This window comes from Martes martes (assembly GCF_963455335.1).
Source record: "Martes martes genome assembly, chromosome: 5".
In the NCBI taxonomy this organism is placed as follows: domain Eukaryota; kingdom Metazoa; phylum Chordata; class Mammalia; order Carnivora; family Mustelidae; genus Martes; species Martes martes.
Window position 1 is genome coordinate 32,668,937 of NC_137892.1, and position 15,511 is coordinate 32,684,447.

A 15,511-nucleotide genomic window follows, 5' to 3' on the forward strand; every position below is an offset into this window, starting at 1 on the left:
CTTCCCATAATTTGGCTAGAGTGGATAATGCTGCGATGAACATGGGGGTGGGGGATGCAGGTGCCACTACTTTTCACTCAATCTGTATCTTTGGGGTAAATACCTAGGAGTACGAATGCTGGGTCATAGGGTAGCTCTGTTTTTATATGTTTTTAAGTTCTGGGCCATCTCCATGATGGATTCTATCTCAGGAGTTCTGATTCCCATGGGCCCCACTCCTATGGAGTTCCCCCATTGGACACAATGGCTGTTTTATGGAGATTCTCCAGGGCAACACTGGACTAGCCAGTGTCTTCAGGGTGTGCCCCCATGCCATCTGATGTGGCTGAGGGGCCATGAGCAATTGTGAACCCAAACCAAGGTTGTGGCTGTGCTGCCTTGCTTGCACAGAAATAGCACTGCCTGGCTCAGGCCTTTACTGCAACAGCTGAGCTGGCTTAGTGGGGGCCTTGCCCAGGACACTAGCCCCATGACACTGTGAGGGCACAGCGAAGTCAGGCAATGCGACAAGGGATTCTACACCAGGGTAGATGATGCAAGATATCGTTTCCCACCAAACGATGCAAAAAACATTTAAATGACAGAATAGTAAGTAGTTCAATGTACTATAACGGCAGCAGTATACTGTATAGTACAGTATACTGTACTATAATGGCAATGTAGTATAATGGCAGTGATGGGAAAAGGGAACGATGGGGTCAGAAAGGGGAATGGGATCCACGAAGCAGGCTGGAGTCATCAGGAGGTAGGGGGTGTCTCGTGGAGGAAGGGACCAGGAGGCTTTCATGGGTTCCAACAGGGCAGCATCAGGGTGTGCGCTCTGCCTCACCCATGACCCCTGGGGGCACTGGGGGCATTCTAGCTCCAGAGGATCTACAGAAATGCAAATTGGCCTGAGCAGAGCCTTCCTGGACTATCTTCTTGGTTCCTGGTGTGGCTCTTTCTCTGCTTCTGGAGGCTGTTGATTCTCCTTTGTTTTCCTCTGACCTGCACTATTTTGCACTATTTTATTGGTGTGGATTCAGTGCTGGTAGTTGACACAAATTCTTCCTGAAAAGAAGCGGAATGGAAGCCATCCTTGTTTCCTAAGTAGACCTGAATAGATTCCACAGTCATAGCCCTTTCCCAGGCCCCTGGGCCTTCACGTGCTCTCCAAGTCCGAGATTTTAGGAATCATCTTCTATTATTAATAGGTTGAAAGAATTAGTTCAGTTTTTAAAAAATTCAACAAAGTCACACTTTCCATCATCTCTACCGTGATCTGTAAACACTGAACAAGGTTTGACAGGATGAAGAATGATGGACTTTGCAGTGGGGTTTGGAGCACTGTTTCCTCACTGCTGCCCCCGTGTGGCCACTCTCCAGATAGCACGTGGCCGAATGCATTCCAATTTACAGGATTCAAGGGAGAATAAGACCGAAGAAGATTGGTCCCTGAATTCCTTAGCTCCTAAAAACCATGCTCTAATTTATAGCAGTATTCTACATCGAATATCTCTTAACTAGATATTAAGGCTAGGGTCAGGGTCAAGTTACATACATTAACTATAGGACAGCTTCTTGTATGTCAATCTTACCCACCTGAGGTGTTTTTAAAGAGTACAATAGGAGAAGATACAGTCACCAAAGCACTGAGCACATGACCTGTCCCCGGAAACTGGTCACTACACACAATGGTTGTTTCATCTTAGCTGAGGACCAGGAGCTGGGCCTATAGGTACTCGGCAGGTAGCATCTGTGGCCAGCTGGCCATTGGCCATCTCCCCCCGACAGCCACACCCAGCTCAGCCCATCACCTGCTCTGCTCAAGGGCAACAAACAGATGGACCAGGTGCAGGTGGGACTCCCTCCTGTCAGGCATGGCTTGCTTCGGACAGGTAGAGAAGTGGGCCAGTTCCCATGCACATGATGTGTTCCTTTGGTTTCTTGCTGTTGGCCTCCATTTTCTGTCACCCTGGTCCTCAACTTTAGATCCTGGGAGAACTTGGGTTTGCAGATTTCTGTTGACATTTCGAAGTGTTGACATTTCGACTGTGTTGCCTTCATTCCCTGTCCTGGGGTCAGAGATGAAGGCGGGAAAAGTCATCCTACTCTGAAAGCAGCCAAAAGAAAGATCAAGGGTGCTCTGCCCTCAGCACCTCAGGTTTGAAAGCCATGGCCAACTACTTACTTCATGTTCTACACAATCAGCTTTAGGGACTCAGGGACACATGTGACATGAAATCTCACTGAAAGAAATCTCATTACTGAACTTTTGCCTTGCAGAAGAGAGTTTAGGGACACCTCCCCTCATCCGCGCTATCATTTCCATTCTGGCCAATGCCCAGTCACACTGACACATGTAGCCACCCAAGGGCACAGCTGTGACATCCTCCTGGAGCACCCCTGGTCCCCCTGCCCCCCGGTCTGGCCAACCCTACACACCCCAGTCCTCCCGAGCATCCCCACAGCTGTGATCACCCTCCTGGAGAATTCCCTGTCCCCCTGCCCCCAGTTCTGTCCAACCCTGCACACCCCCAGTCCTCCTGAGTGTCCCCTATTGTGGCACTTGTCACACAAGGCTGTCATCTGTTGTCTCTCGAGCTGTCCTTTCTGCTTGGAGTAGATCTATCTCACAGATGCCTGGTTGGATGACAGGTGGATGAATGGTTATGGGATATTTTGTCCTGAAATAGCAGGCATCTTTCAAAACCCCCATGGGCAGGGGAGTCTCTGTCCCTCCATGTGCTTCAGTGGAACCTAGTGTCCAGGACAAGGGACTTGGGAGTCCTCCCAGATGAAGTTTGTTCTATGCAGGTGGTTTCCTTCTGAGATCACTGTGCAACCACATTGAGTGACTTTCCTGTGGGACAGAAAGCGTGCTGCTGTATTGTATCCTCCTTGCACACCGGGGCTACCAAAGAGGAAACACATGCTCACCCTCAAAGTTCACACTTAGAACTCCATTTCTGAGCATCACTACATGGAAACGACAGTGCATTCCCGTTGTGCGGCAGACCTGTAGACGTGCCATTCAAGGTGTCCATAGAGGAGGATGGAGATGGTGTTCTGGCTAAAAGGATGGAAGTCCTTGCCTCTGGGGGTGAAGAAATTAGATTTGACCCAGAAGGAACTACATTCTACTCAAAGAAGGGACACAATCGTAGGATCTTTGAGACCAGGGATTGGCACAGACTTTTCTGGAATGTCTTCTGTAAAGATCTTCTGTTAGCTGTTGCTGTCCACGTGGCATCTCTGACAATGACTGCACTCTTGCATTGTGGCTTGAAAGCAGACACAGACCGCCCATAACCACTGTTCCAGATACACTTGATTGTAAGAATATGGGGTGAGGTCCCATTTGGCCCATGGGTGGTAGTTTCCCACACCCCAGATCAGCAACATGATGGATGAAGGGGGAGAGGACTCTTCTTTCCAGTGGCAGAGTGGGAAGACACTGGGATCTATCCTGCCTGATCCTGGCCCCTGTACTTGAATGGAAAGAAAGATGATAGTGAGATTGGCCGAAAGTTAAGGCTTCAGAAATTCCCTCCCCGACCCCATTTCTCTGTCAGCCTCAAGCTTCCCCCATCATGTTTGTCTGTGGTTGAATTAAATGTAGGTATTGTTTGGCTGAGTCAGTCCCCACTGCCTTGTGGGTATATCTTGTGGGTTATATACCACACTGATGGTTGTCTTGTTCAGGCCAAGACCACGAGCACATTTAGGGTTCTCCTGAGTTAGCAGAGGATCTAGCATGTGTGGGCTTCAGGACGAGTCTGATTGTGCCCTCAGCAATGTTATGGAGCACCTGGCTTCCTGGGCCCTCTGTGGCACTGGCACAGGCCTTGCCTAGGCTATAAAAAGCCTAGCTTTTTCCATCTTCCTCTACCCTCTGTCAGCATCTGGGTTTCCTGCCAACTGTATCTTTGCAGACAAACTCTGAGATGGCCTATGTCTTGGGACTCCACTGACATCCCAGAGTCCCTTTATAACCAGTGCCAGAGGTTTCTGTGGCCCTGACATGACCTTTGTTCCCAGAATATGCCCCGTGAAGAGTCCCATGAGAATCTGGGAGTCCAGGAAAGATCTGTGGGTACTGAGGTGGGATCGCCAGGGAGGTTAATGGAGGGCTGCGGTCAGATGAGACATCAGGTTCCAGGCTTGTGGCCAGGGGGGCTGCTGACGCTGGCAGTGGCCTCAGAGGGGCATGCAGTTTCTCCCATTCTGAGGGTTCTGTGCAGCTCCAAAGGGCACAGTTTCCTCCTGGGGTCAGGTGGACTCCTGGGGTGACTCAGAGGTCCCCAGTCTGGGGTCTTCAGGGCCAGAACTCTGAGGATGGAAGCCTGAGAACCCAACCCAGGGTTGCGTTTTGGGACAACGGTGATGGAGGCCTCACCTGCTGGTGCTGAGGCGGGCTCCCCGGGGGTCTGGGGAGAGGGAGGTTTGGTAGGCGTTCGGAGGAGATCCGGGCCATGTGTGCACCCAGCGTTTAGAGCGCTCTCCCACAGGCTTCAGTCTGCGACCAACTGGAACCCTGGGCCAGGCCCAGGTGGCTCCCACGAAGGCCCCCACTGCCGGGAGCGAGTTCTCCTGGGGATACCAGCCAATTCTCACGAGCTTTCGGCCCAAATCAATATCAATTTGGGCCAAAAGCTCGTGAGAATTGGCTGGCATTGGGCAGTGACTTGGGCCCGGCACCCGCCAGATGTTGGGAGCGCTTTCTTGCTAGGTGCATGTTGCAGCCATGAGGTCCACAAGACAGGCCCACGTGGCTCCCCTAAGGGACCCCGTGGAGGCAAGTTCCCTGGGGTCTGTGATGTGGGAGGGGGTGAGCCTGAGTGTCAGACTCTGGGTTTGTGGTTTGAGGGGGTCGCTGTAGGTCGGGGTGGCCTGAGGGGGCGTGCAGGTTTCTCTGGGTATGAAGGTTTCGCGCAGCTCCCAATGGCACCGTTGCCTCCTGGATGGCAGGCAGAGTCCTGTGATATGGCTCAGGGGTCCCCAATCTGGAGGGTTTGGGGGATAGGCCCCTGGGGATGGGGGACTGAAAACCTAACCTAGGGTCCAGGTTAGGGACTAGGGGCATGTCAGACCCGATCTGCCAGTGCTGAGACCGGCACCCCAGGGGGCTGAGTAGAAGGAGGTTTTGGCCATGCATACGTCTGGCTTTTAGAGCACTTTCTCGCAGAGTTTGGGCGGTGACCACTTGAGACCTCGGGCCAGGCCCCGTCGGCTGCCCTGAAGGTCCGTGTAGCCAGAAAGGAGTTTGCTGGGTGTTTCCAGCCAATTCTCATGAGCTTTCTGCCCAAATCAATATCGATTTTGGCAGAAAGCCTGGCATTGTGCGGCGATTCAGGCCACACTCGTGCCCGCTGTTGAGAGCGGTTTCTGGCTAGGTGTGTGTTGCCACCATCCGGGAACTTGGGCCAGGGACACCCAGTTTCATGAGCGGTGAAGTCAGAAGGAGAGTCTTTGGGAATTCTCCTGGATAGAGGCATGCTGGTGGCTTCAAGGGGCTTGGTGTCAGGAACCCTGGGGTGAATTTCATGCCTGATGCTCGGTAAGTCAGGTTATCCCACAGGCTTTCTGCTTCCTCCTTAGGAAATTGCCGGCAGGTAATGTTCTTAAAGTAGAACCCTCCTGCACTGTCAGTGGGCATGTGGGCTGCTGCAGTCACTCTGGAAAAGAGTACGGTGGTTCCCCCAAAGGCTAAAAACCAAACAACCCTAGGATCCAGCAATTGCACTCCTAGGTATTTCCCCAAAGGACACAAAAATGCACATTCAGTGGGGGTACGAGCACCGTGATGTTTATAGCAGCATTATCAACCATAGCGAAATTAGGGAGGGAATCCCAATGTCCATTCACTGAAGAATGGAGAAAGAAGATGTGGGAGATTTATATCTATATCTATATCTATATCTACACAAATTGGAATAGGACCCAGCTTCAAAAAGAAGGAAATCTTACCATCTGCAAGGATGTGGATGGATCTAGAGAGGATTAAGCTAAGCAAAAATCAGTAGGACAAGACCAATACCCTATGACTTGACTCTTATGGAATTTCAGAAAGAAAACAGATGAACAGAGTGAGGGGAGAAAGAGAAACCAATGAGGAACAGACTCCACCTTAGAGCACAAACTGAGGGTTGCTAGAGGTGTGGGGGGAAGGTTTCAATGGGCGATGGCTATTAGGGAGGGCACTTGTTGTGATGAGCTCTGGGTGTTCTGTGCAGGTGAGGAATCACTAAATCCTACCCCTGAAGCAAAGGAATTATCACTGCATGGAAACGAATTGGAATTGAAGTCAATGAAAGAAAGAAGAAAACCCTGTTCTGCTTCATGAAGAGCGAGGTAAAAATGGAGTGATTTTCACTCTTCTATTCTGTAGATGATCATTTTCAAATACACCGTGGTAGGATACACTAGTTTCTTGTTGCATAAGGAGCCCTTGGAAAGCTGCCATGAAGATTCAGATCTCAGAGATTGTACATGTTCCATTCATATGTTCCTTATAGTTTGCCCAGGTACAAAGGTAAGTGGAGAGAAATAGGACAGAAGAGGAAAGGAAATGTTAAGCATTCAGGAGGTAGCCTTTTCCCTTTCTCATGAAAGACTTGGGCCAGCGTAATTTTGGAAGAAGAAGGGGGGATCCCAGAGCTTTGCGGCAGATGGGAGTTCCAAGTCTGCCTAGAGCTGACAGGTCCTTGAGGTGAGCTGAGCTAAGGGCATGGCAGGCCTGATCTGCCAGTGCTGAGGCAGCTTCCCTGGGGTGCTGAGTTGAGGACGGGGTCAGGCGGCATGTCAGGCTGCGGGTGTGTAGCCAGGGGGCTGCACAAGGTGGGGGTGTCCTCAGGGGGGCATGCAGGTTTTTCCAGCTCTGTAGGGTTCTGCACAGCTCCAACAACACACAGTTTCCATCTGGGTGGCAAGAGGACTCCTGGGGTGTGACTCCAGGGTCCCGAATCTGGAGGGCTTGGGGGACAGGCCCCTGGGGATGGAAGCCTGAAAACTCAACCTAGGGCCTAGACCTAAGCCTAAGGTCATGGCAGGCCAGATCCGCCAGCGCTGAAAACGAAACCCCGGGGGGCTGAGTAGAGGGAGGGTTTGGCCACCTGTGCGCCTGGGTTTTAGAGCACTTTCTCACAGGGTTTGGGCTGCAGCCACTCGGGACCTTCAGCCAGGCCCAGGCGGCTTCCCTGAAGGCCCGCCCAGCCGGAAGCGAGTTCACTGGGGGTTTCCGGCCAATTCTTGTGAGCTTTCTCCCCAAACTGATGTTGATTTGGGTAGAAAGCTCATGAGAATTGGCCGGCGTTGTGCAGTGATTCAGGCCGTGCTCCGCCTGCTATTTAGAGTGCTTTCTCACTATGTGCGTGTTGAGACCATCTGGGAACTTGGGCTGGATCCACCCGACTCCCTGGAGAGCCACAGCTGAGGGGAGCTTTCCAGGGCCAGAGTTGAGGGAGGGGTCAGGCCAAGCCTCAGGCTCCATGTTGGTGGCCCGGTGGGGCGCCAAAGGAGGGGTGGCCTCCAGGGGGCATGCTGGTTTCCTCCAATCTGAGGGTTTTGTGCAGCTCCAAAGGGCACGGTTTCCTCCTGGGTGGCAGGCAGTGTCCTGTGGTATGGCTCAGAGGTCCCCAATCTGGAGGGCTTGAGGGCCAGGCCTCGGGAGATGGAAGCCTGAGAATCCAACCCTGGGTTAGGGTTCAGGCCTAGGGGCATGGCAGGTCCCACCTGCTGGTGCTGAGGCGGGCTCCCCAGGGGACTGAGTAGAGGGCGGGTTGGGCTGGCATTCGGAGGCGACCTAGGCTGCGCGTGCACCCGGCATTGAGTGCTTTCTCGCAGGCTTCGAGTGACACCACGCGGGACCCCGGGCTGGTCCCAGGCGGCTCCCCTAAATGTCCCCACCGCCAGAAGTGAGTTTGCCTGGCCCCAGGCAGCTCCTCTGAAGGTCCCCACCTCCAGAAGCAAGTTTGCCAGGGATTTCCAACCAATTCTCAGCTTACTGCCCAAATTGACATTGATTTGGGCAGAAAGCTCACGAGAATGGGCTGGCACTGGGCGGCAATTCGGGCCACACGCTGGCGCTGTGATGGGAGTGCTTTCTCACTAGTTGCTTGTTGGGGCCATACGGGGCTGCGAGACAGGTCCACAAGGCTCCCTACTGCCCCCGCAGAGTAAAGTTCCCAGGTGGCAGAACGAGGGAAGCAGTGTGAATTAGCATAGGGCTCCAGCTTTTTCTCAGCAGGGGGCGCCGAAGGGAGTGTGGCCTGAGGTGGGCGTGCAGGTTTCTCCTGCTCTAAGTGTTTCCCGCAGCTCCCAAGGGCACAGTTTCCTCCTGGGTGGTGGTGGGAGATGCCAACTCCCCTGCCTCACAGGGGCTGCCGAGGTCAGAGCGTGCGGCCTGTCCAGGAAGCAGGGATCAGGGAAGGAAACACAGAGGCAGGGCTGGGCTGAGACAAAAGAGGCTTGTGCTTTAATGACAGCAGGGGTAAAGGGGAACAAAAATAGTAATTCTGGGGTACACAGGGCGCAGGCAGCCAGGCCCAGCCTGGCCCATCCCAGGCCAGCTGGGCGGAAGATGCTGGCTTTTTGTCCAGGGGGCTGGTGTGTACAGATGGTAGCTGAAGACTGAGGTCTCTCGGAGACAAGGGACGGCAGAAGGCTCAGAAGTCCATGGAGCTGTGGGCCAGGTAGTCCTTGCGGCCGATGTTGCTGACCTGCTTGGTCTGCATAGCCTCGAGTTTGGGGCAGTCAGTGATTCGATGGCCCAGGCCCCCACAGAAGGCACAGCCACGCTCTCCTGGGGACACGGGGGTGAGAGTCAGCATGCTTGCAGGACCAGGCTCCACAGTCCAGACCTTGGCTTCCCATTAGATCCTGCCCCCAAGCCCTCTGATGCAGCACCCGGACATGTTTTGTGGTGCTCCCGTTATGTTCCCCCCGCCCCCACCGGCCCATGTCCCCAGCCTGCAGTCACCTCCAATGTCCAGCATGGACTCATCCCCACAGTGCAACACCTGCAGCACAGGGGGCACCTTCTGCTTCGCCTCCAGCAGCAGAGCTTTCAGGTCCATCAGCACTGACTCGTCTGGGGGGGGTGGGCAGGGAACTGTCAGGCCCAACCCTAGGCCCCACAGCCGGGACCTGGGTGGCCACAGCAGAGGACCCCGGGTACAGCTGAGGTGATCCCGAGGGGGCAGTCTTACCACAGGCCTTGTTGATGAAAGTGGTGGCAATGCCAGTGTTCCCGGAGCGCCCAGTGCGGCCGATACGGTGCACTGTGGAGAGGGAACAGAGCCTCTGGCCTACTGCCTGTGGGGCTGGGGGCCAGCCCACCTCCCTGACCCCCACCCAGCTCCCCACCGTAGTTTTCAATCTCCTCGGGCATGTCATAATTTATGACATGCTGGATGGCAGGGAAGTCCAGGCCCTTGGAGGCTACGTCTGTGGCCACCAGAACATCCTTCTTGCCTTCCCGGAATGCCTCGATAGCCTTGGTCCGTTCCTCCTGGTCTGGGGAGGGTTAGGCAGGAGCTGTTAGAGGGACGGGAGTCTGGGGAGTAGCGGTGGGCCCACCAGGCAGGGAAAGGGGTTAGGAGAACGGTGGCAGTGGCAGCAGAATCCCTGCCTACGCGGGCACTACCCCTGACCTTTGCCCCCATGGATGGCCACTGCCTCGACCCCCTTGAGCAGCAGGTACTCATGGATGGCATCCACATCAGCCTTCTTCTCTGCAAAGATGAGCACCTGTCCGGGAAGGCCAACTTCAGTCACAGGAGCTGACCCCAACCGACCTTCTCCAGCATGCTGCCCCCACGGCCCCCTCCCTCTCATGCCAGGGGTCCTGGGCTAGCCTGGTGGGCTACACTTACCGGTGGGGGTGTTTTCTGTAGGCATTCGAGCAGGTATACCATCTTGGCCTCCTCCTTGACATATTCCACCTCCTGCCATCACAAAGGCCAGGTCAGGTGGGCCTGCAAATGGGCTCGCGAGCCACGGCCCTGCCACAGAGCCTGGGCCCCCAATCCTAGCTGGGAGGAAACCAGAAGCCTCTTGCCATAAAGCACTGGCCGCTCGAAGAATGTTTCTTGCTAAGGGCTGGAGATTTGAATGAAACCCCGAGTGCCCACAAGGGGGCCCCTCAACCCTACTCCAAGAACTTCCACATGGCCAGGCCACATCCAACCCTCATAAGTGAAACCCTGTTCACCAGGAGTGCCTGCCCACCTGGATGACATCCAGGCTAGCGGCCCCGGCGCGCCCCACGTTGATTGTGACCGGCTTTACCAGGGCACTCTTGGCAAAGTTCTGAATCTTCTTAGGCATGGTGGCACTGAAGAGTAGGGTCTGTCGCTGGCCCTGAGGAAGAGCAGGGCTAGGACTGAGGGCATGCCGAGGCCTGGGAAGACCAAGTAGCTGGGATGTCGCGCCCCAAAGCAGGGCCAGTGGGTGGGCAGTGCTAGGCCTCAGGGCCTGCCACAGTTGAATGGGGTGTGCTGGGGACGGTGGCAGGAATGCCCTAGCCAGGAAAGGACGGGCACCTTGAAGTAGGAGAAGATGGTGCGGATGTCACCCTCAAAACCCATGTCAATCATGCGGTCAGCCTCATCCAGAGCCAGGTAGCGGCAGATGTCTAGACTGACCATCTTCTTCTGCAGCAAATCCATGAGGCGCCCAGGGGTGGCTACCATCATGTGCACACCGCTAGGGATCAAGAGAAGATGCTGAGGTCAGGGCTACCTGCCCATCCCTGCACCTATGGGCTGGCAGTCTGCTCATTCTGCTCTCTGGCCTCTTTCCTGTCTCTCCTCCCCTGTCCCCTCATCACTTCCAGCACCCTGTCCTACTTGTAAAACATGTCTCTTCTGGATGGGGATGCAGTCTTCTTGACTACTGCTGTGCTCCAGAGCTCCTCCCCAGCCATGAATCAACCCCGCCTGACGTACCCTTCCCTCTCTAGAAGACAGCGGTCCTGAAGCTCCAGCCAGACCGCACTATGTGCTCCTGCACGTCCCTTTGTAGGCGTTGATGGGCTCACCTTCCCAGAATGCTGAATTAATCCTTTCTGTATCTGACTCTTCCCTGAGACCGGGAATGCCTTGAAAGAAGGGACTGGGTGTGGCCCGTCCATAACCCCAGAGCCTGGCCCAGGTCAAATAGCACTGTCTGCTGGGGACTGCACCGTGTGGAAAGGCCACAGATCTGGCCCTGCCCTAATGTCTCAGCCTCCATGCTGGACCACACGGAAGGATCCTGACCTTCCTGGACGTCTTGGATCCCCCACCTCTGTGTCTTCTGCCCAGAATGCCCTGATCCCCTGACCTCCCAGATGCCCCCATTCCATCTGCTGTGCTCCCACAGTAGCTTACCACATCCCTCTGTCCCACCCCAACTGATCTCCCCATTAGACGAGGAACTCCTTGAGGACAAGGAGGCTTCTGTAAGGGTCTGCAGGAGTAGCTAAAGCAAAGGGCCCTTTAGCTTGCTGAGTGGCTCTGGGGAGGCCCACAGGGTAGGGGTGCCTGTGCTCACTGTCGGATGGTTTCCATCTGCTCTTTAACAGACATGCCCCCAATGCAGAGAGCGCAGCGCAGGAGCGGGGAGCTATCCTCCTGCAGTAGGCGGCAGTAATACTCCAGGATGCCATGGGTTTGCCGGGCGAGCTCCCGCTGTAGGCACAGGACAGAGGTTCGCACCAGAAGGCAGTCCTGTCTCTGCCCTGCCCTCTAGCCTGGTCTGTCTTACCGAGGGGCAGATGATGAGTCCGTAAGGCCCTTCGCGCTTGGAGAAAGGTAATCTCTTTTCTTGTTCCAGGCAGAACATGATGACAGGCAATGTGAAGACCAGTGTCTTGCCTGAACCCGTGAAGGCGATACCTATCATGTCACGGCCAGATAGTCTGTTGGGAGAGGAGAGACCTGAGGATCAGGTTCAGTAGAATGTAGGGAATGAGTCTCCAGATGGACACCAAGTGACTGCTCCTCCCCATAACCACCCCCTTCAGGGCTCCCAGGTCCACACTCACATGGTGGGGATGCCCTGGATCTGAATGGGTGTTGGGTGGTGGATTCCCTTCTTCTTCAGGCCTCTCAGGATGGCTACGGAAAACAACCTCAGCATCATCCCTGTGTCTCATGGATACTTTATCAGGCCCCCAAAGCTGTAAACTCGGCACTACCCCCTTCAAGTTACAAATGAGGCCCAGAGAAAGAGAGAGAAAAAGAAAGACTTGTCCAACACCTCTATGAAAACTAGAGCAACTGAAGGTCAAACCCAAGTCCTTCCATCTCCATTGGCTAGACCCATCTCTGCAGATGCTGAGCACAGTGGGGGCTGGGACAGAACCCTACAATTGTCTGACTACCAAAGTTCCCAGGTACCTGCAGGAAATTTCATTTCCTTGAAGCTCTTGATGGGTGGTGGGATACCATCTCCTTCTACCAGGATGTGGTACTTCTTCCGAACCCGTTCATGCCGCTCTTCAGACATGCTCAGGACATAGCGGGGGGGTGTCCAACTGTGAGTTGGGCGAGGGGTTAAGAGAGGCCCCAGGCACAGCTGGCTCTGGGGTACACCTGCCAGTCTCAGGCATATACCATTCCAAGTAAAAGTGAGTGACTGCCTTCCCCAGACTGAAAAACATACCTGGTTTTGATTGGATCGTCGTATGTGATTCCCTTGGCCATTTCCTTCACTGACATCAAGGCTGAGGAGACAGACGTGGCTCAGGACTGGCTCTTCCTTCCCAGAGACCAGGCCCTCGACATATAACATGTCTGGGGTTGTCAGTCCACCACCCACCCTGCCCTGACTACAGCCATACCTCGGCCCTCAGCCACACTCTCCAGGATCTTTTCCTCTTCTTTCAGCTGCTTCTCCTTGGCAGACTCCTTGCGGGCTGAGGAAAGAAGCAGATGTCAGACACCAAGCACTGCACTAAGCTGAACCTCCCCGGTGCTTTCCAGCCCACCTTCAGCCTTCTCTTTGAGGTGCTGGTGCTGATCCAGGAGGCTGACGTTGGACTGAGGGCCCAGCGGGATATCGTCCTCATCTCCCCGGGGCTCGCTGCCGCTGTCCTGCTGCTCCTCCTCCGCAGCTCCTTTGCGCCTTCGTTGCAGTAGCTTCTGGAGCTGAGGTTCCAACAGCGCCCCGCAGAACCAAGCCCAAAACAGAGCGGCGCATTGGGCCCAGGGGGCCTGCGTCAGGATCTTGGCTTTTGGGAGAGGGACCTGTACCCTGCGACGTGGAGCTGCGCTGCCCCTCAGATCAGGTCGCCCGTTCCTCGTTCGCCGGAGGGCCACGATCCCGGGTACTGGCAGCTCGCTCCACTGGCGGCCACCTCCCCCCACCGCCCCTCGTCCCCGGATCCCACGCCCTCATTCCTCTTCCGAACCCGGGCCCTCACCAGCAGTTGCCGGCGCTGTCGCAAAGGCACGTAAGGCACATAGTCTTCGTCGTCCTCATCCTCCGTCTCGGAGCGGCTTCCTGTGGCAGTCGCCTCGTCTGTGCGAGCCCGCTACAGATACACGGGAATCAGGCTCACTCCCCCGCTTTCACTGCCGCTCGCCACCCTCGAGGACCCCTGCCTCGCTCCTACCTTCCGCTCGGGTTCCGAGTCCTCCATCCTTTGCTGCACGCATGCGCGCTACGGTAAAACCCCGCCTCAACTTTTGAGTGAAATCCAATCAGATGTGAAGCGGAACGTGGGCGCCTAGCAACGACCTCTGAGTGCCGGGTCGCGCCGAGGGACAAACTTTCCTCTGAGAACCTGTCAGGCCCCGTTGGCGTCAAAGTCCCTTGGGCGGCTGCGCATTTGTTGCCAAGGGCGAGGGCAAAGCGTCAGACAATGCATTATGGGATGCTGGAAGACTTGGAGCATGCGCTAAAGGCTCACAACGCGAAGTCTGGCGGAAGGTCCCGAGTGGAGACAGCTGATCCCGGAGAGGCCGGCTGGCCAGCTGCGAAACGTCGCCCGGAGTCTGACGTCATCCGGCACGTTCCGGGACGGGGCCAACTGGGACCCCGCCGGGGCCTCCATCCCAGGCGCGGGGACGGGGTGTGGCTTACGGAAAAACGAATCAACTTACGCTGCAGCTCTGACTGGCGTCCTCGTCTATGTGAGACAACACGTATGTTCAGAGCGGTGAGAGATAAATAAAATGCTGGTGACAAGTGTTTCGCTGAGGGTCTGTACATACCTAAGGAGCGATTTTTATTGTAAATGCTGTAATAGAGCTTAGAGTAACTCACTGCCTGCGGAACCAGAGAAGTCTTCCAAGAGACCTGCATCTGAGCTTCCAGAGGTGTAGACTCAGAACAAGGGAGTGGAGGAAAGAGAAACTTTCTGATTGAGGATTCTGTAGGAGTGAAGGTTTGGCCATATGCCAGTACAGATTCCTCAAAGAATAAACCACGTGGCCGGCTGCTGTGGGGTGGGGTGGCCAGCGCTAAAGCTGGATAGGGAGGCTGGGTGGGCCCAGAGTATGCAGGGCTGTGACAGTCAAAGTTACTTCAACTTCACAGGGTACTTCATTTATATTTAAATATTTTATTTTGACAGAGTGTGCGGGGGTAAGGGGCAGGCGGGGGGAGAATCTCAAGTAAACTCCATGCTGAGCAAGGAGTCTGCCCTGGGACTAGATCCCATGGCGCTGAGATCAGGAACTGAGCAGGAATCAAGAGTCGGAGGGCTGAGCCACCCAGGTGCCCCTCACTGGGGACTCTTAAAGAGGAGTGATGTGTCAGTACTATTTTTTCCTTCATTCATGTATTTATTATCAGCACATACTGGGCATTGTGCACAGTGCTGAAGCAGATAAAAGATGAACAAGACACAAACCTGGCTTGTGAGTTTATGGATTAGTTGAGGAGACAAAAATAAAACAGGTCTTGAGGTTAAGGAGACATATTCTAAGACAGATAAAGTAGTACTTTTCGAAGCATTGCAAGGCAGGGCAAGATGATTCTCCTAGTAAAAGTGGCCTTTCAGCTGGAATGTGAAGGATAAGCAGGACATGATGAAGGGAAGGTAATTTGGGAAGAAGGAAATGTGAGTAAAGTTGGAGACCTGTGGATGCCAGGCCTGGAAGGAGACTGAAGTAATCTGGTGGGGCTGGAGTGAAGTGCTGGGAGGCAAGGACCAGGCACGGAAGGCTCTGAGCACCATCCACAGGTATTTCTCTGTAGGTAAAGCAGTTCCTTGATCAGACAGGCAATTTTTGAACGAAGCAGAATTTTAGGTAGCTATGCCAGTTCAACTGCAGGGCAGGAGCCCGGTGCAGGAGTTGAAGGGAGAGAGGAACACAGATAATACGTATACAGAGACAGGTTTCACCGAGCATATGCAGACTTCCCTGGAGATTAGGAAGGGCCAGAGACCAGGAATTGTGAGCCTGTGGGCGATGCCTTTTAACTTCTTTAGAAGAGAAAGCTGGCACTGACTGCCCATGGTGGGGATGAACCTGGGAGGAGGGGAAGGGAGAAGGAACAGTTTCCGATCCTGCTTCCCAACACTCTATAAAGCGCTCTT

General features: G+C 54.6%; 1 protein-coding gene across 1 annotated transcript; it reads right to left on the minus strand.

Moving 5' to 3' along the window:
* Positions 1-8,433: 8,433 nt before the first annotated feature.
* On the minus strand, positions 8,434-13,785 carry DDX41 (DEAD-box helicase 41). Its single transcript, XM_080804456.1, has 17 exons — positions 13,580-13,785; positions 13,388-13,498; positions 12,953-13,112; positions 12,806-12,880; positions 12,628-12,688; positions 12,363-12,499; positions 12,008-12,080; positions 11,728-11,881; positions 11,515-11,651; positions 10,524-10,686; positions 10,210-10,341; positions 9,855-9,926; positions 9,633-9,729; positions 9,346-9,495; positions 9,189-9,260; positions 8,960-9,070; positions 8,434-8,782 (listed from the first exon to the last, which is right to left on the minus strand). The coding sequence occupies exons 1-17, from the start codon at positions 13,604-13,606 to the stop codon at positions 8,646-8,648; spliced, it is 1,869 nt and encodes a 622-aa protein (XP_080660582.1). The 5' UTR covers positions 13,607-13,785; the 3' UTR covers positions 8,434-8,645.
* Positions 13,786-15,511: the final 1,726 nt, after the last annotated feature.